This window comes from Mobula birostris, chromosome 6 (assembly GCF_030028105.1).
Source record: "Mobula birostris isolate sMobBir1 chromosome 6, sMobBir1.hap1, whole genome shotgun sequence".
Taxonomy (NCBI): Eukaryota; Metazoa; Chordata; class Chondrichthyes; order Myliobatiformes; family Myliobatidae; genus Mobula; species Mobula birostris.
In genome coordinates this window covers 102134879-102158882 of record NC_092375.1, presented here as the reverse complement: position 1 = coordinate 102158882, position 24004 = coordinate 102134879, and the positions used below count along the sequence as shown (strand labels likewise).

The 24004-nt window shown below is 45.3% G+C and overlaps 1 protein-coding gene across 2 annotated transcripts in view; it reads left to right on the top strand.

Moving 5' to 3' along the window:
* Positions 1-24004, top strand: part of adcy5 (adenylate cyclase 5) — a 396314-nt gene that overhangs the window by 332088 nt on the left and 40222 nt on the right. For both annotated transcript variants that reach the window (XM_072260948.1, XM_072260947.1), the window contains 3 exons: positions 11921-12037; positions 14942-15106; positions 22463-22638. In XM_072260948.1, the coding sequence (XP_072117049.1) occupies positions 11921-12037; positions 14942-15106; positions 22463-22638 (458 nt within the window). The remainder of the gene's footprint in view (positions 1-11920; positions 12038-14941; positions 15107-22462; positions 22639-24004) is intronic.

Here is a 24004-nt window from a genome sequence, read left to right as displayed (position 1 = left end):
ACCCCTCACTTCGATTACTGTAGTATAGAAGTTCTTACCTTTCTTGCTAAACCCTTCCATAAGTTCATCCCTGACTCTGTCTCCCACCTTTAAAGCTGTCCCCCCAACTCCACAACCCTGAGATCCCTGCAATTCCTACCTCTTGAACGTGCCTGAATCTTAATTGCTCTGATATTGGCAGCTGCTAAGGCCGTAACCTTCTGAATTCCACCCCTAAATCTCGCTCTCCATCTTCTTTTGAGACATTCCTAAATTCCAGCATTCCACCAGAATTTTGGAGAGTTTTCCGATAATGGGGGAGTCTAGGACCAGGGGGAACATCCTTTAAGTACAAGGTGTCCTTTTAGAACAGAGTTGAGCAAGAATTTCCTTCAGCAGAGGTTGGTAAATGTGTAGAATTCATTATCTCAGACAGCTGTGGAGGTCAAGTCATTGGTTATATTTGCAGTGGAGGTTCTTGGTAAGTCAGGGCATCAAAGGTTACAGGGAGAAAGCAGGAGAATGGGCTTGAGAGGAATAATTGAATTGAATTGACTTTGTTTCTTAAATCCTTCACTTACATGAGGAGTAAAAATCTTTACATTACATCTCTATCTAAATGTGCAATGTGCAATTTATAGTAATTTGTAATAAACCATATGTACAATCAACTATGATTGAATAGTGCAGCAGTCTCGATGGGCTGAATGGCCTAATTCTGCTGCTGTGTCTTATGGTCTTTATGTTCTTGTACTTACAATAGAGACGTTGAAGAGGCTGCTAGATAGGCACATGAATTTTGCAGAGAATCAGCACGGACCAAGAGTAGGCAGACACAATTAGTTAGGAATTTAATTACTCGTATAATTAGTTCAGCACAATAGCGAAGACCAAGAGACCTGTGCCTGCATTGTACTGTTCTAAGTGGGAGGAAACTGGAGCACCTGGAGAAACCCACTCAGTCACAGGGAGAATGTAAACACAAGAAATTCTGTGGATTCTGAAAATTCAGAGCATCACACAGCGGGTCAGGAAACATTCGTGGAGAGGAATAAACATTCCGTATTTCGGGTGGCAAAGTTGAGATTAAACCCAGATCCCTGGCGCTGCGGGAGGGGCAGCTGCGCTATTAGTTTGGCCACCATGTCAGCCATGTATGCAAGTAGAAATCACTGTCAGTCAGGTCCCCAAGGTCCTTTTCAGGTATCGAGCTACATTGTCCTCCCCTCAGGATTTCCAAGGTAGAGACCTTCGCTCTCATTTCTGTAGTTCTCCGTTTTCCCGAGTTGAACACTGCTTATTATATGAGGACATTTTCTGGTTATGAACGCAAAGCGTTACCAATGCAGGGAATCTAACATAGAAACAGGAAAGACTGGAGCAGCTGTGGTTGGGAGACTCGGCTGAGAAGGAAAGCTAATGTTTCGGGTAAGTGACTTTGCATCAGATAGGGAAAATGGCAGGCACTGGGTTTGTTATTTAGGGAGTTGATCTGTTTGACTGATAATATGTCCTTTCAACTAATCAGTTAAAATTAGGATTGGTTTCTGGCTGCGTGTGAATGAAAGTTCAGTTTGAGAGCACAGACCAAGTACAAATAATAAATTCCTTCCTTTCCTGAAAACTAGTAACTCATTATGGTACACTGCTGTGTTGTTGAGCAATGGCAGTCCTCATCTGGAAAGGGTGCAGGTAAAATTCAGAAGGATTTTACTGGGATTGGAGGCCTGGAGTTGTAGGCAGAGACTGCATAGGCTGGGACTGATTTCCCTGGCGGAGGGTGAGGAGTGAGTTCATAGAGGCTTGTAAGATCACAAGGAGTACAGATGATGTGAATAGATGCTGTCTTTTTCCCAGGGTAGATGAGTCTAAAACTAGAGGATATAGGTTTAAAGTGGCAGGGGAGAGATTTAAAGGCGACCTGAAGGGACAAGTTTTTCACAGAACGTGTGATGGAAATGTGGAACAATCTGCCAGAGGAAGAGGTAAAGGCAGATATGGTTACAGTTGCATTCATTTCTAGAGGAATAGAGTATAGGAGCAGGGATGTGATGTTGAGGCTCTATAAGGCGCTGGTAAGACCTCACTTGGAGAACTGTGGGCAGTCTTGGGCTCCTTATTTAAGAAAGGATGTACTGACGTTGGAGAGGGTACAGAGAAGATTCACTAGAATGATTCCGGGAATGAGAGGGTTAACATATAAGGAACGTTTATCCGCTCTTGGACTGTATTGCTTGGAGTTTAGAAGAATGAGGGGAGACCTCATAGAAATATTACGAATATTGAAAGGCATGGACAGAGTGGATGTGGCAAAATTGTTTCCCATGATGGGGGAGTCTAGTATGAGAGGGCATGACTTCAGGATTGAAGGGCGCCCATTCAGAACAGAAATGTGAAGAAATTTTTTTAGTCAGAGGGTGGCGAATCTATGGAATTTGTTGCCACGGGCAGCAGTGGAGGCCAAGTCATTGAGTGTATTTAAGACAGAGATTGATAGGTATCTGAGTAGCCAGGGCATCAAAGGTTATGGTGAGAAGGCGGGGGGGTGGGACTAAATGGATCAGCTCATGATAAAATGGCGGAGCAGACTCGATGGACCGAATAGCCTACTTCTGCTCCTTTGTCTTGTGGTCTTATGCATTGTGGGCTCTAGTTAGCCCCCCTTATTTTTCAGTCTAAACAAAGTCTCGGCCTGAAACATTGACTCCATGGATACTATCTGGCCTGCAGAATTGTGTGCCTGTTATTGTGGGCTGAAGGGCCTGTGGTTGTGTTGTACTGGTCTATGTCGCAAAACATCCCGAGGCATTTCACAGGGGCCATTATCAACCAGAGCATCACAGCTGGTGACCAAAAGCGCATGGGATTACATAGAAACAGGCATTCAGCTCCTACAGTCCTTTGCCAGCGTTTATGCTCCACTCAAGGTGCTCTGTAAATCTGGCTCAAAGTTAGGTTAGCTCTTTAACTCCTCGGGAGAAATAACAGAATGTTCCAGTACTAATGATCTGGAAGAGTTAAAGAGTTAACCTAACTGAATGGCAGGAGAAGTTTGCAGGGTGAATAAACATCTTCTTTTCTGCATTTCCATGTTCATTTCGGTGGAATTAAATAAAACAAAGCTACCAGCTGCTGGTCTTCATCCTTTCCAGCTCTTCCAACACCCAGCAACCCACCTTCCCACTCACCTGGCCATCACCAGTCAGCTTGTGCTCCTTCCCCTCCCCCCACTTCCTTATTCTGGCTTCTTACCCCTTTCTTTTCAGCCCTTGCGAAGGGTTCCAGCACAAAAAGTTGACCGTTTATTCCCCTTTTGGATCTGTCTGACTAGCTCGGTTCCTCCAGCATTTTGTCTTGGAGTAATAGAGAAGTACCTCAGAGAAACGGGGCCTTCAGCCCATCTAATCGATGCAGAACCCTCATCCCATAAGCCTGCACCCAGACCATAGCCCTCCATACCCCTGTCATCCATGTACCTTCTGTTAAAAGTTGAAATCGACCTTGCATGCACCTCATGCTGGCAGCTTATTCCACACTCTCATGACGCTCTGGGAGAAGAAGTTTCCCCTTAAGTTCCCTTTATACTTTTCACCTTTCACTCTTAACCCATAACCTCTAGTTGTAGTCCCACCTATCCTCAGTGGAAAAACTCTGCTTGCATTTATCCTTCCTCTACCCCTCATAATTTTGTATACCTCTATCAAATCTCCACTCAATCTTCTATATTCCAAGCATAAATTCCTAACCTATTCAATCTTTCCTCATAACTCAGCCTGACAACATCCTTGTGAATCTTCTCTGTACTCTTTCAACCTTATTGACATCTTTCCTTTGGGTAGGTGACCAGAACTGCACACAGTATTCCAAATTAGAGCTCACCTATATTCCCAGATCCCTTTGTTCTACCACACTCTTCAGTACCCTGTTCACTGTGTAAGACCCACCCACGTTGGTCCTATCAAAGAACAACACCTGCACTTGTCTGCACTAAACTCCATTTGCAATATTTCAACCCATTTTTCCAGCTGGTGCAGATCCCACTACACACTCTGATAGTCTTCCTTGCTGTCCCCTACACCCCCAATCTTGGTGTCATCTGCAAATGCAGGAGGTTCCTCAGGGAAGTGTCCTCAGACCAACCATTTTCAGCTGCTTCATCAATGACCTTCCTCCTGTCATAAGGTCAGAAGAGGGGATGTTTGCAGATGACTGCACAATGCTTTACACCATTTGTGACTCCCCAGACAGTGAAGCAGTTCATCCCCAAATGCAGCAGGACCTGGACAATATCCAGTCTTGGGCTGACAAGTGGCAAGTAACATTCGAGCTATGCAGCTCACATCCTGTCTACCCAAAGCCTGTCCACCAGCTACAAGGCTCAGCTCAGGGGTGTAATGTAATACTCACCATTCACCTAGATGAGTGCAGCTCCATCAACACTCAAGGAGCTTGACACCATCCAGTACAAGCCAGCCCACTTGATGGGTACCCCTTCCACAAGCATGCAACCCCTCCACCATTGGCGAACAGTTGCAGCAGTGTGTTCTATCTACAGAATGCACTGCAACACACCAAGGTTTCAAAGGCAGCATCTTTCAGACTACGACCACTACCATCTAGAAGGATGAGAACACAGATACCAGGGAACACCACCACTTGGAAATCTCCCTCCAAGTCACTCACCATCCTGACTTGGAAACATATCGCCATTCCTTCATTGTCGCTAGGTCAAAATCATGGATTTCCCTCCCTAACAGCTCTGTGGGTGTACCGACACCTCAGGGACTGCAGCGGTTCAAGAAGGCAGCTCATCACCACCTTCTCAAGGGCAACTATGGATAGGCAATAAATGCTGGCTTAGCTGGCAATGCCATAAAAGAATAAATTTTTGAAAAAACACTTGTATCACCAGCGCAGTGCTGTACTGCAGTGAGACCTGGACAATATACACTGAGCTCAACACCTTCCATTTAACGTGCCTTCATCGCATCTTGGGTGTTTCCTGGAGAGACAGAGTACCCAGTGCTGAGGTTCTTTCTCGTGCCAACTTCCCTACTGTGTACACCCTGTTCAGGCAGCGTAGGCTGACTGGCAGGACCATGCCGCATCCCAAAAGACATCCTCTGGCTTCAGGCAAGAGGACCGTCGCCTGCCTGCAACCGTGCTACAAGAATGTCCGCGAGCGGGACAGGAAAGCGGTGAGTCCTGGGAGGAGCTTGCAGCCGATGGCACCAGATGGAGAAGCACTCTGAAACGCGTTAAGTCAGATGAGAAAAAATTCCTGAAAGCGGCAGAAGACAAACGGGCCCATAGAAAGGGTACACTGCATCTCCCGCAGAACTGAGACCACTTATAGATGCAACAGAGACTGGCACTCTCTCATTGGTCTCGTCAGCCACAATGGTGCTGCCCCAACTACAGATGGGTAGGGCGCAACATCCATGGTCAACCTTGACCAATGGAGGGACACACGAACCAAGATAAAGTGGAAAGCTTCTGTGTGCCATCTGGACAGATCATCAAGGTAGTAAAAGAAAACTGTGCAGAACGTAGTGTTGAGTTTATGTGTAATAATGCAGGTACATATATACTAACCCAAATACAACCTCAGATTTCCATAATGTGGTGTCATGTCCATGTGCAGTGCGTCCTTTCACTAAAGGAAATGACCTCATCTCATGTCCTTTAACCATCTAGGGCCAAGCTCATATCTATCACATATCGTGTTCACCAGACTACTCCAGTGGTATTTTCAAGTTTGTTTGTAACTTTGTAATTAAAAGCTCAAAGTAAGTTTATCATCAAAGTACATATATGACACCATAGGATCTCCCTGAGATTTATTTTCTTGTGGGCAATCGATACAAAGAAAAACAATAGAATCGATGAAGAACTATACAACCAATGTGCAAAAGAAGATAAACTATGCAAATATAAACATTAATAATATTGAGAACATGAGTTGTAGAGTCCTTGAAAGTGAGTCCATCGGTTGTGGGACCTGTTCAGTGTTGAAGTGAGTGAAGTTATTCTCGATAGTTCAGGAGCCTGATAATCAAAGGTTCCTGAACCTGGTGGTGTGGGACCTAAGGCTTCTTCCCGATGGCGGCAGTGAGAAGTGAACATGGCCTTGACGGTGGGGGTCCTTGATGACGGATGCTGCTTCCTTGTGGTGCTCAGTGGTGAGGAGGGCTTTGCCTGTGACGGACTGGGCAGTATCCACCACTTTTTGTAGACTTCTTCATTCCAGGGCATTGGTGTTTCCGTCCCAAGCTGTGATGCAACCAGTCAAGTTACTCTCCACTGTGCAGCATAGTTTTAAATGACGTGCTGAATCTGCGCAGATTGCTCTTACAACCAGTTGCTAGATGTGACCAATCAAAGCAACCAGCTAATGCAATTACCTGAAGTATCAATTCAATTGAACCCAATAGAATACTACCCATCTTACTGCTAGTCAAGGAACTGATATCTTGAGTTAAGCACACTGATTAAGTATATGTGCATTCTGGTCATATCTGTTTACTTATTTAGAAAAACTCCTCCCGTGATAAGATCACTTATTCTGAATTAGTAGCACAGGTTATATAAACATGGACTGCAGTATGAGTCATTGGTACCTGGTACTAAAAGAGAAGCAATGAACAATAGGTGTGCTTGTCAGAAAAGGAAAAATGTTTCCAGTTACATAAAACATGCATTCTCCAGATTCATTTCATGTCTCCCAAAATTCCTAGTTCTCTGTTCAATTACAATGTAAAACAAGAAGATAGGTTGGTAAGTCCAAGGGGTTTGTTTGTTGAATGACTTAGCAATACAACACAGAACAGGCCCTTCGAGCCACACCGCCCCGGCAATCCCGACAAACCCAATTAACCCTAACCTAACTGCAGGACAATTTACAGTGACCAATTAACCCACTCAGTAGGTCTTTGGACTGTGAGAGGAAACCAGAGGACCAGGAGAAAACCCACACATCCCACAGGGAGGATGTACAGAGATCCTTACAGAATGGCGCTGGAGTTGAACTCTGATCTCCAGAACACCCCAAGCTATAATAGTGTTGCGCTAACAGTTGCAGTACTGTGGTGCCAAAAGGCACTTAAAGACTTAATTTACAATCAATTAAGTACCTTTGGAGCAATATCACGGGGGGAATATCTGGGTTAACATAGGAGGAGCATTTGATGGCACTGGGCTTGTATTCGCTGGAGTTTAAGGAATGATGGGGAAACTCATTGAAACCTATCGAATATTGAAAGACCTAGATAGAGTGGACATGAAGAGGATGTTTCCTACAGTGGAGGAATCTATGACCAGAGTGCACATCCTCAGAATAGAGGGGTGTCCCTTTAGAACAGAGCTGAGCAGGAATTTCTTTAGCCAGAGGATGGTGAATCTTTGAAATTCATTACCACAGATGACTGTGGGGGCCAAGTCATTGGGTATATTTAAAACTTAGTTTGATAGGTTTTTGATTAGTAAGAGGATCAAAGGTTACAGGGAGAAGGCAGGAGAATGCGGTTGTCAGGGATAATAAATCAGCCATGATAGAATGGCAGAGCAGACTCGATGGGCCAAATGGCCTAATTCTGCTCCTGTGTCTTATGGTCGTAATACACTGATCATATGGCATAAAAGTGGTCCTTCAGCCTGTCTCCGTAAAGATGCTCATCTAAGTCACACACAAAACGCTGGAGGAACTCAGCAAGTCAGGCAGCAACTATGAAGGGCAATACGCAGTTGAAGTTTCGGGCCAAGACCCTTCATCAGGACCTGTCTATTTGGTCCGTTCCCCCTCTAAACCTTATCTGTCTTTGAACCTGTCCAATTGATTTTCCAGGGTCAGAATCAAGTACATTATTGCTATTGTATATGATGTGAAATTTGTGGTTTTGCAGTAGAAGCACAGTGCAAAATTACTAAAAATTGCAGAACAAATGAATAGTGTAAAAAATGTGGTATTCTTCATGTGTCATGGACCATTTAGAAATCTGATAACAGACAGGAGGAAGCTGTTCCTGAATCATTGAGTATGGGTCTTCAGACTCCTGTTCCTCCTCCCTGATGGTAGAAATGTGAAGGGGGCAAGTCCTGGATGGTGAGGGTCTTTAATGATGGATGCTGCCTTCTTGAAGAGCCACACCTTGAGGATGTCCTCAACGTTGTTATGGTATCTGCAACTTTCTCTGGCAACATTAACAAAATGTTTGGAAAATCTCAGCAGGCCAGGCAGCATCTATAGAGGGGAATAAACAGTTGACATTTTGGGTCAAGACCCTTTATTAGGTAGCTCTGGAAGCTCGTGAATACCCACCAACCGCTGTTTTTTTTTCCAGCATTTTCTCTTTGTATTTCAAATTTCATGTATATGCAGTTTTCTTTTTTTATTTTTATTTGCTGTTGAATTTACTACTACTTGTTTTCCGCTAATACCAAACTTGAAGAAGTTCATTTTTGCTTTCTGAGGATGTACTGTATAGTCTACAGTATAATAAGGGACTACTTTATGTTTTAGTAACACGTAAAGAACAATGAACCTTAGCTCCCATCGCCAGTGTTTTTATTAATAGCATTGTTGTGTAACCAGGCCACATACACAACAAATTGGTGACAAGGTTAATGAACCTACATTCTATCAGAACGCCATGTTTTAATTGATAACGACACTCGGAAGAAGAAAGCAAGGAACGAGCCAAGGAGCGGGAGAAGGAGGCAGAGTGAGGCCGCGAGTCTGAAAGGAAGTGGGAGCACAGCCTGGGTCGGGAACTTCGGGAGAGCAAGAGACACAGTCGGAGATCTGCGTGACAGCTGCATGCAAATAGAAAATGAAAGCTATCTTGAAATCAAAGAATGGAAACAAAGAATTCAAGAAAGAGAGAAAGAAAATGCAGGCATACAGCAAGAAATTAATAGTGTCCACCGTCAACTCCAGGAAAAATCTAACGGGATGAATCAGGAACAAATAAATCATAAAACACAATTACAGAAAGTCAAAAAATTAATTAAAGTTAAAAAAAGCTCAATGTGAAAGGTACGTAAAATCAGTGAATGACAAGAATGAGGAACTGCTGAAACTAAAAAAAGAACTGGAAAATGAACAGGAAAAATAGCGCTATGAACAGCGACAGCTGGATGAAGAGATTGCAAATGCACAATGGACTGAAACAGAGAATATTAAAAAAAAGCAATCAGTCAAGAGTGTCTTTTGCTGAGGTGCGCAGAGATTTCTTACTCAGTAACCTGGAGGAAGCTCTGTTAGAGACAGAACATCAGCTCAGCATGCTAATGGATAAGACAAAGGGGCCAATTGCTGATCCATCACATATTCAAGACACTGTGAACAAATGGGATGCTACCGCTGCTGATCTCAAGCAAGATCAAATATACAAAGAAAAATTTCAATAATTATATTCAGCTGATCAAAAATGGAGCTAAACTGAGTAATCTTCCAGACCTCATCAATCCTGAACCACGATACCCGCTTGCTTTGCATGTTCCAAAACCTGGGAAGAAAGCAAGCTCTCCTATTTTACCATTGCCCCAGCATCAAGCCAGTTACGTGGATACAGAAACAGGTCAGAATTAATCAATTTTGATGAGCCAGGACAAATTGAGAAGGAATCATGGATGGGTGTTGAGTATCAACAACAGCTTTGAAATCTGAACAGAGCAACGTAACAACTGCGCCTGATCCTGTGGATAGTCAGAAGATCCCTGCATCTTGTCTTGTTTCTGCTGCTTCTCCAACTGAATCCTGTGACTTAAGGATAGAAGTGAAGATGAATCTCAAACTGAGACTAGCCAGGAGAAGATTTCAAATGGAATGGTTAAATGTTTACATCAATACTGATGATGTGGATTTCAAGGAGACTTTCAAAAGAATAGAGGCAGAGAAGCCACCCCCCCCGAGACTTGAGTTATAAATGGGTCTTAGACCGAAAGTAAAAAAAAAGCTTGTTATAATTTGATACTATTACGTTACTTTGTTATAATTTGACATTATTAAGTTACTAAGTAAACAAATGGTAGGCGTTTGTATGTTAAGGGTAAGCATATTTGTTTAGCATAGTGCCCAGTAAAAAAAACAGTTGATACACTATTAAAATAAAAGGGGAGGAGTGTACTGTATAGCCTACAGTATAATAAGGGACTACTTTATGTTTTAGTAACATGTCGTTGAATGCGCTATTAGGCGCATATTGATCTGTACTTGTGTGCCGAGTTCGGTTTCTGGCAGTAAAGAACCATGAACCTTAGCTCCCATCTCCATCGTTTTTATTAATAGCATTGTTGCGTAACCAGGCCACATACACAACAGAGGAGATTTCCTCTTTTGCCTTGTTCAGTCTTCATGCTTTGAGGACCTTTTGACCAAAAAACAACAAAGGTTATACAACCCATTGTTAACGTCATATATGTGTACACAACCCAATCATTAATGTCACATATGTGTACACAACCCAATCATTAACATCACATATGTGTATGTAACCCAATTGTTAATGTCACGTATGTGTATGTAATCTAATCGTTAATGACACGAATGTGTACACAACCCAATCATTAATGTCATGTATGTGTACACAACGCCATCGTTAACGTTATGTGTGCGTACGTAACCCAATCGTTAACGTCATGTATGCGTACACAACCCCATCGTTAACATCACATATGCATACGTAACCCAATCGTTAATGTCACATATGCGTACACAACCTAATCGTTAACATCACGTATGTGTACACAACCCAATCGTTAACATGTGTGTGTGCACAACCCCGTCGTTAACATCACGTATGTGTACGTAACTCAATCATTAACATCACGTATATGTCCACCTGTTGCCTCTTATCATCTTGTACACCTCTATCAAGTCTCTTCTCATCCTCCTTTGCTTCAAAGAGAAAAGCTGTAGCTCTAGTCATTCTGAGGCGACCAGAACTGAACACAATACTGTGTTCTATGTGTGGTCTAACCAGGGTTTCACAGAGCTGCAACATTACCTTACAACTCTTCCCCCTGCTAATAAAGGCCAACAATGACCCCCCTTCTTAACACCCCCCCCATCAACTTGTGTGCAGCTTTAAGGGATATGTAGATGTGAACCCCATGGTCTATAACCTGGAGGAGTTAAAAGAACCTCAGGGTGTAAGTTCAAATTCATTTATTTATCACATGTACATCAAAACCTACAGTAAAATATGTTGTTTGCCTTAACAACCAACACAAAACCGAGGATGTGCTGGGGGCAGTCCATAACTGTCGCCACACATTCCGACACCAACACAGCATGCTCTCAGTGCTCAACAAATCAACACAGCATAGCAAACAACAACAAACAAACCTCATCCCTCCCTCCCACACACATCCTCACATGTCATGTCATCTTCGGCTTCCAATCTCCAGCAGACTTGTGGATTCACAGACACTGGGCCACGCCTTCCCAGCCAACTTGCAGAGACTAGCTTATAGGGAGAGTTTGCAAGACGTTGGCAGACGTTGGAGTGTAACATGGGAAAGTGTCAGGTTATACATTTTGGAAAGGAGAATGGAAAAATATTTCAATGAGCCGCTTTACAAAATGTTACAGTACAGAGTTGTGGAGGTGGAGTCACTGACTGTGGCTGACAGATATTTGAACTACAGGAGATTTAAGAGGAACAAGAGTGGTGAACAATGTGCTGTAGAGCGTGAGACTGGATACGCCAACATTGGCCTAATCCTGCTCCCCTTTTTGTCATTTCCCAGCAAACAGGTCACTAAAGATCAATAAACCCAGTGTTTTTCCTGTTAGCTTAAATCTTGTGATCATGTTGGCTGGGGACTAATTTTGCTGGTGAAGAAAAACAAATATTTAACCTTGTTAATCAGTGTTGTGCATAGATATCTTTTGTTGCTGTCTCAGTTGACTAAGTGCCCCATGTTTTTCTCACCCCAGATCTTCCCGGTCCCACTGCAGCTTTTGTCAAAGAAGATCGTCCAGTCAAAGATGAACAGCACCATTGTTGGGGTCTTCACCATCTCGCTGGTCTTCCTGTCTGCCTTTGTCAACATGGTAGGTAGAGGTGGTAATAATCTGGTATACTGGTTTATTATTGTCACGTACACCAAGGTTCAGTGACTAAGGCCATAAAACGTAGGGGCCATTCGGCTCATTAAGTTTGCTCCCTCGCAGCCCCATTCTCCTGCCTTCTCCCTGTAACCTTTGACACTCTTATCCAAGAACCTATCAACCTCAACTTTAAACGTATCCAATGACTTGGCCTCCACAACTGACTGTGGCAATATCTTTGTTTTTCATGCCATCGCTGCAGCTCATTTCATTACAACAGTTCTTTGAGGTACAGTAGTACAAGTGAAAAGCAATCAGATTACAGAATAAAGTGTTATAGACACAGTGCAGGGAAACAAAGATTCAAAGTGATAATGAGGCAGACTGTGAGGCCAAGAGTCAATCTCATTGTACTAAGGAGCCATTCAAAAGTCTTATAACAGGGGTATTAGAAAATCTCTGTGTGTTTGCTATAGACTGATTCTGAATGTATTCAGTGGATAAGAGACACTCCTTTGCCAGATCCAGGGTAGATTCACAGAATAGAAACAGGTTTACACAACCATCAACAACCCATTTCCACCTGGTACACAGATCCCATTTTAGTTTTTTCCAATTCCGTTCCACTCCCATGATATTGTACCACTTGTCTGCATACTAGAATTCACCCACATCTTTGCTTGGGATAGCATTGAGGTGGCTAGAGTGTTTCATCTATATGTGGCATGTTTTATTAAGGATAATTGAAATGAAATTTACATATACACTCAGTGGCCGCTCTGTTTCGTACAGGAGTGGAACCCAGTGTGGTCCTATGCTGCTGCCACCCATCCACTTCAGGGTTCAGTGTCTTGTGCATACAGAGATGCTCTTCTGCACACCACTGTTGTAATGCAGGGTTAGTTGAGTTATTGCCGCCTTCCTGCCATCAGAACTGTTGCTCACTGAATGCTTTTTGTTTCTCGCACCATTCTCTATAAACTCTAGAGACTGTTGTGCATGAAAATCCCAGGTCAACAGTTTATGAGATACTCAAACCATCCCATCTGGCACCACCAGTCAAAGTTATTAAGTGGCCACTAAGTGTATATTTACATGTATCAGGAATTTGTGGGTGGTGTGTTTGCATGTCAGGCAACAAAAGCAGCAACATTATAAAGAATAAAGAATTTTATAAAAATAAGTTAAAAGTAGGGATGTGGAATGAAATGTTAAGAATAAATATGACAGCAGGAGAACTCGCATTGTCTTTCAGGACACCCTGCAGTCCCTCTCAGCCAATTAGTAACCATTGTCCTGAGGAACGACAGCAACCAATCTGAGCACAGAAAGATCCCACAATTGTGATAAAATTCAGAAATCAAGGTGCAAAGGGACTTGGGAGTCCTAGTGTAGGATTCCCTAAAGGTTAACTTGCAGGTTGATTTGGTGGTAAGGTAAGCATTCATTTTGAGAGGATTAGAATATAAAAGGGAGGATCTAATGCTGAGCCTTTATAAGGTGTTGGTCACACTGTACTTGAGCATTTTTGGACCCTTTATCTAAGAAGAGATGAGCTGGCATTGGAGAGGGTCTGGAAAAGGGTTTTAAGAATGAAAGGCTTAATATATGAGGAGCATTTGATGGCTCTGGGCCTGCAGTTGCTGGAGTTTAGAAGAATGGGGGGAGAGGTCTCTTGAAACCTATTGTAAGGCCTAGCTTAGAGTGGTTGTGGAGAGGATATCTCCTATGGTGGGGGAGTTCAGGTAGGAGCAAAGACACAGCCTCAGAATTGAGGGATGTCCCTTTAGAACAGAGATGAGGAAGAATTTCGTTAGCCCAAAAGTGGTGAATCTGTAGAATTCATTGCCACAGACGGCTGTGGAGGCCAAGTCATTGTTTATATTTAATAGGTTTCAATAGGTACATTTAATGTCAGAGAAATGTATACAATATACACCCTGAAATTCTGTTTCTTCGCAAACATCCACAAAAACAGAGTGCCCCAAAGAATGAACGACAGTTAAATGTTAGAACTCCAAGGCTGCCCCAGTTCCCTCTCCCACACATAAACAACGACCCCCCCCCCACCAGCACAAAAGCATCTGCTCCCTCCACCAACCACTCAAGCGTGCAGCAAAGCATCGATAAAGACACAGACTTGCAGTACCCCAGAGACTACTCGTTCACCCTGTAATTCGATATACCACAGGCTCTCTCTCTCCCTAATAAGGGAAAAAGAGATGTCCCCATTCCACAGCGAGAGGGGAGACATAACAAAGCAACTGGCTGATTTATGGTGTTAATAGTCTGTTGCGTCGCTTTTTCCAAGCTCTGTGCCTCTGGGCACACAGCCAGCAACAAACCCACTGCTTCTGATCTTCCTTGTTCTCCTGCAACGCATCAGTCGGTGGCACCAGCCTTGAATCCTTCTGCCTCCGAAGCCACGAAAAATCTGGCACCCTGAAGGCGCAGTAGTCTTCTATGTCGTGTCCTTGGCATATTGAAAAGCGGCCGGTCATGAGGCCCTGAGAGTGGGTCCCATTCCCGCAAAGAACTGAAGTCAGAGTCCAGGTCAGGGTCTTCTAAAGGACCTGGAAAAGGAAAAAATGAGATATTAAAGATAGAAATAAAGCTGTTTCTGAAGATGTAAGCAAAGGAGTGGCCATTTAGCGCCATCATCACTCAGCTATTTAAAGCAGAGATGAATAGATTCTTGATTAGTAAGGGTGTCAAAGGTTATGGGACCTGATAGAATAGTACAGCAGACTTGATGGGCTGAATGGCCTAATTCTGCTCCTGTGTCTTATGGTCTTAACTGGAGTTGTACCCCATCAGGTGAAAGAGAAAGGGAGGAAACATATCTCAGAGCATTCCAGCCACATGTATGTGGAGATATTTTTAACGCCTTGGTTATTTTTCTTCCAGTTTGTCTGCAACACCCAGGATTTACAGAGCTGTGTCGCCAAAGAGTTCAACACAACCCTCAGTAACGTCAATGCCTGTCACATTGTCAATTCATTCTCAAACTACAGTCTGGACTTGGAAACAGTCGAATGTGGTGGCAAACAACCCAGCTGTAACTTCCCTGAGGTAATGCTGACAGATTCCTATATCTATGGAACCTCAGCATTCAGGGGAGACCATTCAGATCTACATGTTGCTGTTCTCTCTTTGAAAACAATCCCACTCTGCATCCTTTGGTGACGAACTCTGTTGTCACTGAGTATGTCCTTTCTTATTCTATCAATGCCCCTCCTACTTTGAAGTTAATAACTCATCTCCTTCTACCTTAGGCCACGAACTTATCGATCACCCCTGATGAGTTATTAACTTCAAACTTTCTGCATAATCACTCAAAGAGTTGAACTGCATGCACATGTAACGAGAACTGTATAACTCATCTCCTTCTACCTTAGGGCACGAACTTATCAATCACCCTGGTACATGGGTAGGAGGAGCAGAGGAGGAAATGGCCCAAGTGTGGGCAAGTGGGACTTGATTGCCAGGCACAGGGGTCAGTATGGAAGAGTTGGACCAAAGGGCCTGTTTCAGTAGCAGGAAATGGATTAGGTTACATCAGTTTTATTAGTAGTCACATGTACATCAAAACATAGAGTGAAATGCATCATTTGCGTTAACAACCAGTACACTCTGAGGGTGTGCTTGGGGCGGCCTGCAAGTGTCGCCACACCTATCAGTACCAACGTAGCGTGCCGACAGTGTTCAGCAGAACAGCACACGGACAGCATCCAATAAGATGCTAGCTGAAGTGCAATGCAGATTCACCCAGCTGATTGCTAGGATCGTGGAATGGGAATAATCCTTTGAAAGGAAATTAAGCTGACTTTGTTGCTACTGTCTAAAGTTTAGCAAAGGTGATTGCACTGAAGCATACCACATTTTATTGGGGTTTACTGCATAGATGCAGGGATGATATCTCATCTGGCTGATGTCTAAAATCAGGTTTCATAGTCTCTTTAGAAAGCATTCACTGTGGAGTGAGTTGAGAAGAAATTTCTTGGCAGCAGACAGTCCATGTGCAGAAAGACTGTTGTTGGGATTCAGTTCAAAGTTAACATTCAAAGTAAACTAATAATTAAAGTACGTATTTATGACCCTGCGATTCATTTACTTGCAGGCATTCACAGTAGAACAAAAAATACAATTGAAAAACTACAAACAACCAATGTACCAATTAAATAAATAGATAAAGGCATACATACATAGAAAAACTGAGAACATGAATTATAGATCCTTGAAAGTGAGTGGATAGGTTGTTTTCAGTGATCAGTTTACTGTCAAGGTGAGTGAAGTTATCCACACTGGCTCAGGAGTCTGGTGGTTGAAGGGTAATAACTGTTCCTGAACTTGGTGGTGTGGGACTTAAGATCCTGTAACTCCTTCCCAATTGCAGCAGTAAGAAGAGAACTTAGCCTGGATGGTGGGGGTCTTTGATGATGGCTGCTGCTTTCTTGCAGCAGAGCTCCTTGTAGATGTGATCTGTGGTGGGGAGGATTTTTCCTGTGATGATCTGGGCTGTGTACACCACTATTTGTAGGGTTTTTAGTTCTGGTGTATCCATTCCAGGCTGTGATGCAACCAGTACAGGATCTGGGCAACTATGGAAGTTCGTCAAAGTTTCACACACTGTACGTGGAAGGGATGGCATATTGAAGACTCAGGAGATCAGAAGTGTAGATGCAAAAACATCATTTACCTCTTGTGTATCCCCACGGTCAAATTTATTAAATTGCTCAAACTGAAGAGTGAGCTTGTAAAACAACATGACAACTGCAACTGCGCCTGTCTTGCTGCTGCCTCAGTGTAGTTTTCTTCTTACAGCACAAAAAGAGGCCATTGAGCCCTTCAGGGTTAGATTGTGCAGCGATACATTGCAGTAATAAGACCTTCTGGCCCCAATGAGTCCATACCGTACAATTACACCTTGTGACTAATGAACCCACAACGTGCAATTACACCCCTGACCCCAGTGACACACATCGTGTAATACAACCCCTGTCCCCAATGAGCTCACACCGTGCAATTACACCCCTGTGACCAATTACCCACACCATGCAATTACGCCTTGTGACCAATGAGCCCACAACGTGCAATTACACCCCTGTGACCAATGAGCTTACACCGTGCAATTACATCCCTGACCCCAATGAGCCCTCACCGTGTAATTACGCCCCTGACCCCAATGAGCTCACACCGTGCAATTACGCCTTGTGACCAATGAGCCCACAACGTGCAATTACACCCCTGTCCCTTGTGACCAATGAACCCACACCATGCAATTACACCCCTGTCCCCAGTGACCCACATCGTGCAATACAACCCGTCCCCAATAAGCACAAATCGTGCAATTACACCCCTGTGACCAAATACTCACACCCTGCAATTACACCCCTGTGATCAATTAACCACACCCTGCAATTACACCTCTGTGACCAATGAGCCCACACCGTGCAATTACACCCCTGTGACCAATGAGCCCACACTGTGTAATTACACCCCTGTGAGCAATGAGCCCACACTGTGCAATTACACCCCTGTGAGCAATGAGCCCACACCGTGCAATTACACCCCTGTGACCAATGAGCCCACACCATGCAATTACACCCCTGACCCCAATGAGCCCACAACGTGCAATTACACCACTGTGACCAATGAGCCCACACCGTGCAATTGCACCCCTGACCCCACTGAGCCCACAACGTGCAATTACACCCGTGACCACTGAGCCCACACTGTGCAATTACACCCCTGACACCAATGAGCCCACACCGTGTAATTACACCCCTGACCCCAATGAGCCCACACCGTGCAATTACACCCCTGTGACCAATGAGCCCACACTGTGTAATTACACCCCTGACCCCAATGAGCCCACACCGTGCAATTACACCCCTGACCCCAATGAGCCCACACCGTGTAATTACACCCCTGTGACCAATGAGCCCACACTGTGTAATTACACCCCTGTGACCAATGAGCCCACACCGTGCGATTACACCCCTGTGACCAATGAGCCCACACTGTGTAATTACACCCCTGACCCCAATGAGCCCACACCGTGCAATTACACCCCTGACACCAATGAGCCCACACCATGTAATTACACCCCTGACACCAATGACCTACACCGTGTAATTTCACCCCTGACCCCAAAGACCCACACCGTGCAATTACACCCCTGTGATCAATGAGCCCACACTGTGCAATTACACCCCTGGCCCCAATAAGCCCACACCATGCAATTACACCCCTGTGACCAATGAGCCCACACCCTGCAATTACACCCCTGCCCCAATGAGCCCACACTGTGCAATTACACCCCTGACTCCAGTGAGCCCACACCGTGCAATTACACCCCTGTGACCAGTGAGCCCACACCGTACAATTGCACCCCTGACCCCAATGAGCCCACACTGTGTAATTACACCCCTGTGACCAATGAGCCCACACCGTGCAATTGCACCCCTGACCCCAATGAGTCCACACCGTGCGATTACACCCCTGTGAGCAATGAGCCCACACCGTGTAATTACACCCCTGACCCCAATGAGCCTACACCGTGTAATTACACCCCTGACCCCAATGAGTCCACACCGTGCAATTACACCCCTGTGACCAATTACCCACACCCTGCAATTACACCCCTGGCCCTAATAAGCCCACACCATGCAATTACACCCCTGACCCCAGTGAGCCCACACTGTGCAATTACACCCCTGGCCCCAATGAGCCCACACCGTGCGATTACACCCCTGACTCCAGTGAGCCCACACCATGCAATTACACCCCTGTGACCAATGAGCCCACATCATGCAATTACACCCCTGACCCCAATGAGCCTACACCGTGTAATTACACCCCTGACCCCAATGAGTCCACACCGTGCAATTACACCCCTGTGACCAATTACCCACACCCTGCAATTACACCCCTGTGACCAATGAGCCAACACCGTGCAATTACACCCCTGGCCCTAATAAGCCCACACCATGCAATTACACCCCTGACCCCAGTGAGCCCACACTGTGCAATTACACCCCTGGCCCCAATGAGCCCACACCGTGCGATTACACCCCTGTGAGCAATGAGCTTACACCGTGAAATTACATCCCTGACCCCAATGAGCCCACACCGTGTAATTACACCCCTGTGACCAATGAGCGCACAGCGTGCAATTACACCCCTGACACCAATGAGCGCACACTGTGCAATTACACCCCTGTGACCAATGAGCCCACACCGTGCGATTACACCCCTGTGACCAATGAGCCCACACCGTGCGATTACACCCCTGTGACCAATGAGCCCACACCGTGCGATTACACCCCTGTGACCAATGAGCCCACACCGTGCAATTACACCCCTGTGACCAATTACCCACACCCTGCAATTACACCCCTGTGACCAGTGAGCCCACACCGTGTAATTACACCCCTGACACCAATGAGCCCACACCGTGCGATTACACCCCTGTGACCAATGAGCCCACACCGTGCAATTACACCCCTGTGACCAGTGAGCCCACACCGTGTAATTACACTCCTGACCCCAATGAGCCCACACCGTGTAATTACACCCCTGTGACTAATCAGCCCACACTGTGTAATTACACCCCTGACCCCAATGAGCCCACACCGTGCAATTACACCCCTGTGACCAATGAGCCCACACCCTGCAATTACACCCCTGTGACCAATGAGCCCACACCATGCAATTACACCCCTGACCCCAATGAGCCCACACCGTGCGATTACACCCCCGACCCCAATGAGCCCACACCGTGTAATTACACCCCTGACCCCAATGAGCCCACACCGTGCAATTACACCCCTGTGACCAGTGAGCCCACACCGTGCAATTACACCCCTGTGACCAATTACCCACACCCTGCAATTACACCCCTGTGACCAGTGAGCCCACACCGTGTAATTACACCCCTGACACCAATGAGCCCACACCGTGCGATTACACCCCTGTGACCAATGAGCCCACACCGTGCAATTACACCCCTGTGACCAATTACCCACACCCTGCAATTACACCCCTGTGACCAGTGAGCCCACACCGTGTAATTACACCCCTGACCCCAATGAGCCCACACCGTGCGATTACACCCCTGTGACCAATGAGCCCACACCGTACAATTACACCCCTGTGACCAATGAGCCCACACCATGCAATTACACCCCTGTGACCAATTACCCACATCCTGCAATTACACCCCTGTGACCAGTGAGCCCACACCGTGTAATTACACCCCTGACACCAATGAGTCCACACCGTGCGATTACACCCCTGTGACCAATGAGCCCACACCGTGTAATTACAACCCTGACACCAATGAGCCCACACCGTGCAATTACACCCCTGTGACCAGTGAGCCCACACCGTGTAATTACACCCCTGACCCCAATGAGCCCACACCGTGTAATTACACCCCTGTGACTAATCAGCCCACACTGTGTAATTACACCCCTGACCCCAATGAGCCCACATCGTGTAATTACACCCCTGACCCCAATGAGCCCACACCGTGCGATTACACCCCCGACCCCAATGAGCCCACACCGTGTAATTACACCCCTGACCCCAATGAGCCCACACCGTGCAATTACACCCCTGTGACCAGTGAGCCCACATCATGCAATTACACCCCTGACCCCAATGAGCCCACATCGTGCAATTACACCCCTGTGACCAATGAGCCCACACCGTGTAATTACACCCCCGACACCAACGAGCCCACACCGTGTAATTACATCCCTGACCCCAATGACCTACACCGTGTAATTACACCCCTGACCCCAAAGACCCACACTGTGCAATTACACCCCTGACACCAGTGAGCCCACACCGTGTAATTACACCCCTGGCCCCAATGAGCCCACACCGTGCAATTACACCCCTGTGACCAATTACCCACACCCTGCAATTACACCCCTGACACCAATGAGCCCACACCGTGTAATTACACCCCTGTGACCAGTGAGCCCACACCGTGCAATTACACCCCTGACCCCAATGAGCCCACACTGTGCAATTACACCCCTGTGAGCAATGAGCCCACAACGTGTAATTACACCCCTGTGACCAATGAGCCCACAACGTGCAATTACACCCCTGACCCCAATGAGCCCACAACGTGTAATTACACCCCTGTGACCAATGAGCCCACAACGTGCAATTACACCCCTGACCCCAATGAGCCCACAACGTGTAATTACACCCCTGTGACCAATGAGCCCACACCATGTAATTACACTCCTGACCCCAATGAGCTCACACCGTGCAATTACACCCGTGACCAGTGAACCTACTGACCCATACATCTTTGGAATGTGGGAGGAAGCTTGAGCACCCGTAGAAACCCGTAGAATGAACAAACTCCTTACAGGGAGTGGCAGAATTGAACCCGGACTGTTTGTGCTGTAATAGCTTTACGTTAACCACTATGCTGCCATGCCATCGAATCCCCTGTCCCATAACACTTTCTCTCTCTCCTGCCCCTCAGCCACCCTCTGGTTGTAATGCTCATTGGGGATCTTGGAAGGTGCCATAATGGAAAAGTTTCACCCTGTCTTTGAAGTGTTGCAAAATGCCCAGGGCCTCTGTTGTTAAGTTTGTAAACCTGTGTTATGATGGCATTTCTCGTTTGTGTTAGTGACTAGTGAATGGGGGTATTACACACAACTAGAGGGAGTGGATGCTTAAACTGCCCTTTGAAGTGTTATTACCAACAAGGCACAGCGGTGCCTCTGTTTTCTCAGAAGTTTGCATAGATTTGCATATCATCTAAAATTCAACACACTTGTATGGTCGCTTCGTGGCCTGCTATGGAAATACCAAGCCCAAGAATGAAAAAGCCTCCAGCAAGTGGTGGATACAGCCCAGTCCATTACGAGCAAACTCTCCCCACCACTGAACACATTTATATGTAGCACTGCCACAGGAAAGCTGCATCCATCATGAAAGGCCCCCGTCATCCAGACCAGGCATTCTTCTCATTGCTACCGTTGGCCATGAGGCACAGGTGCCTCAGGACCCATGCTACAGGTTCAGGAAGTTATTACCCTTCAACCATCAGGCTGCTAAAACAGTGTGGATAACATGACGCACCACAGCTCAGATTCCACAACCTACAGACTCTACACTCAATTATTTATTATTTATTTGCACCATCTGTCGTCTTTTGCACATTGGTTGTGTGTCTGTCAGTCTTCATGTTTAGGTTTTCATAAATTCTATTGCATTTTTTTATTTTCCTGAAAATGCCTGCTAGAAAATGAATCTCAAGGTAGAATATGGTGATAATATGTTCTTTGATAATAAATTTACTTTTCACTTTTGATATCTACTCCACCAATGGCTGATTTGCCCAAGGATGTTGATTCTGACTAACGCATTCATCTTTCTTTTCCTGGCCAGTACTTCACCTACTGTGTACTGTTGAGCTTGCTGGCGTGCGCTGTATTCCTGCAGATCAGCAGTATCGGGAAGCTGTTCCTCATGTTGACCATTGAGCTGATATACATCATAATGTTGGAGGTACCTGGAGTCACCCTTTTTGACAATGCGGACCTGCTGATCATTGCCAATAGTCTGTGAGTAATGCATACCTCTCATTGGTGTCGCCTCTTTCTGGTGAATTCAAGTTGTTGGGCAGACCTTCTGGGTCTTGTAGCGTGATGTGTAAGATTACTGTCCTAGCAAGCTACAGGACTTGATTTGTGACCCAATTCAAATCTCATTCTAATTAGACCATAAGACTCAGGAGTAGAATTAGGCCATTCTTCTTTTCGAATCTGCTCCACCATTCCATCATGATGGATTTATTATTCCTCTCGACCCCATTCTCTTGCTTTCTCCCAGTAACCTGTTATCTTGTTAAGCAGCCTCATGTGCGGCACCTTGTCAAAGGCCTTCTGAAAATCCAAGTAAAAACATCCACTGACTCTCCTTTGTTTATCTTGCCTTTTGTTTCCTCAAAGAATTCTAACAGATTTGTCAGGCAAGATTTCCCCTTGAGGAAACCATACTGACTACGGCCTATTTTATCATGTACCTCAAAGTACCCCGAAACCTCATCCTTAGTAATGGACTCCAGTGTCTTCCCAACCACTGAAGAATGGCTGACTGGCTTATAATTTCCTTTTTTCTGCCTCCTTCCCTTCCGAAAGAGGTGAGTGACATTTGCAGTTTCCCAGTCCTCCAGAACCATTCCAGGATCTAGTGATTCTTGAAAGATCATTACAAATGCCTCCATTATCTCCACAACCTGCTCTTTCAAAATCCTGGGGTGTAGTCCATCTGGTCCAGGTGATTTATCTACCTTCAGACCTTTTAGCTTCCCAAGTACCTTCTTCTTAGTAGTAGCAACTACATTCACTTCTGTCCTGTGACACACTCGAATTTCTGCCATACTGTAAGTGTCTTCCACAGTGAAGACACAAAATAATTAATAAGTTCCTCCACCATTTCTTTGTCCCCTATTACTACCTCCCCAGCGTCATTTTCCAGTGGTCCAATATCCATTCTTGCCCCTTTTATACTTTATACTTTATTGTCGCCAAACAATTGATACTAGAACGTACAATCATCACAGCGATATTTGATTCTGCGCTTCCCGCTCCTTGGATTACAAATATTAAATATTAACAATATTAAAAATAGTAAAAATTAGTATATATTAAAAATTTAAATTATAAGTCATAAATAGAAAAATGGGAAGTGAGGTAGTGCAAAAAGACTGAGAGGCAGGTCCGGATATTTGGAGGGTACGGCCCAGATCCAGGTCAGGATCCATTCAGCAGTCTTATCACATTTGGAAAGAAGCTGTTCCCAAATCTGGCCGTACGAGTCTTCAAGCTCCTGAGCCTTCTCCCAGAGGGAAGAGGGACGAAAAGTGTGTTGGCTGGGTGGGTCGTGTCCTTGATTATCCCGGCAGCACTGCTCCGACAGCGTGCGGTG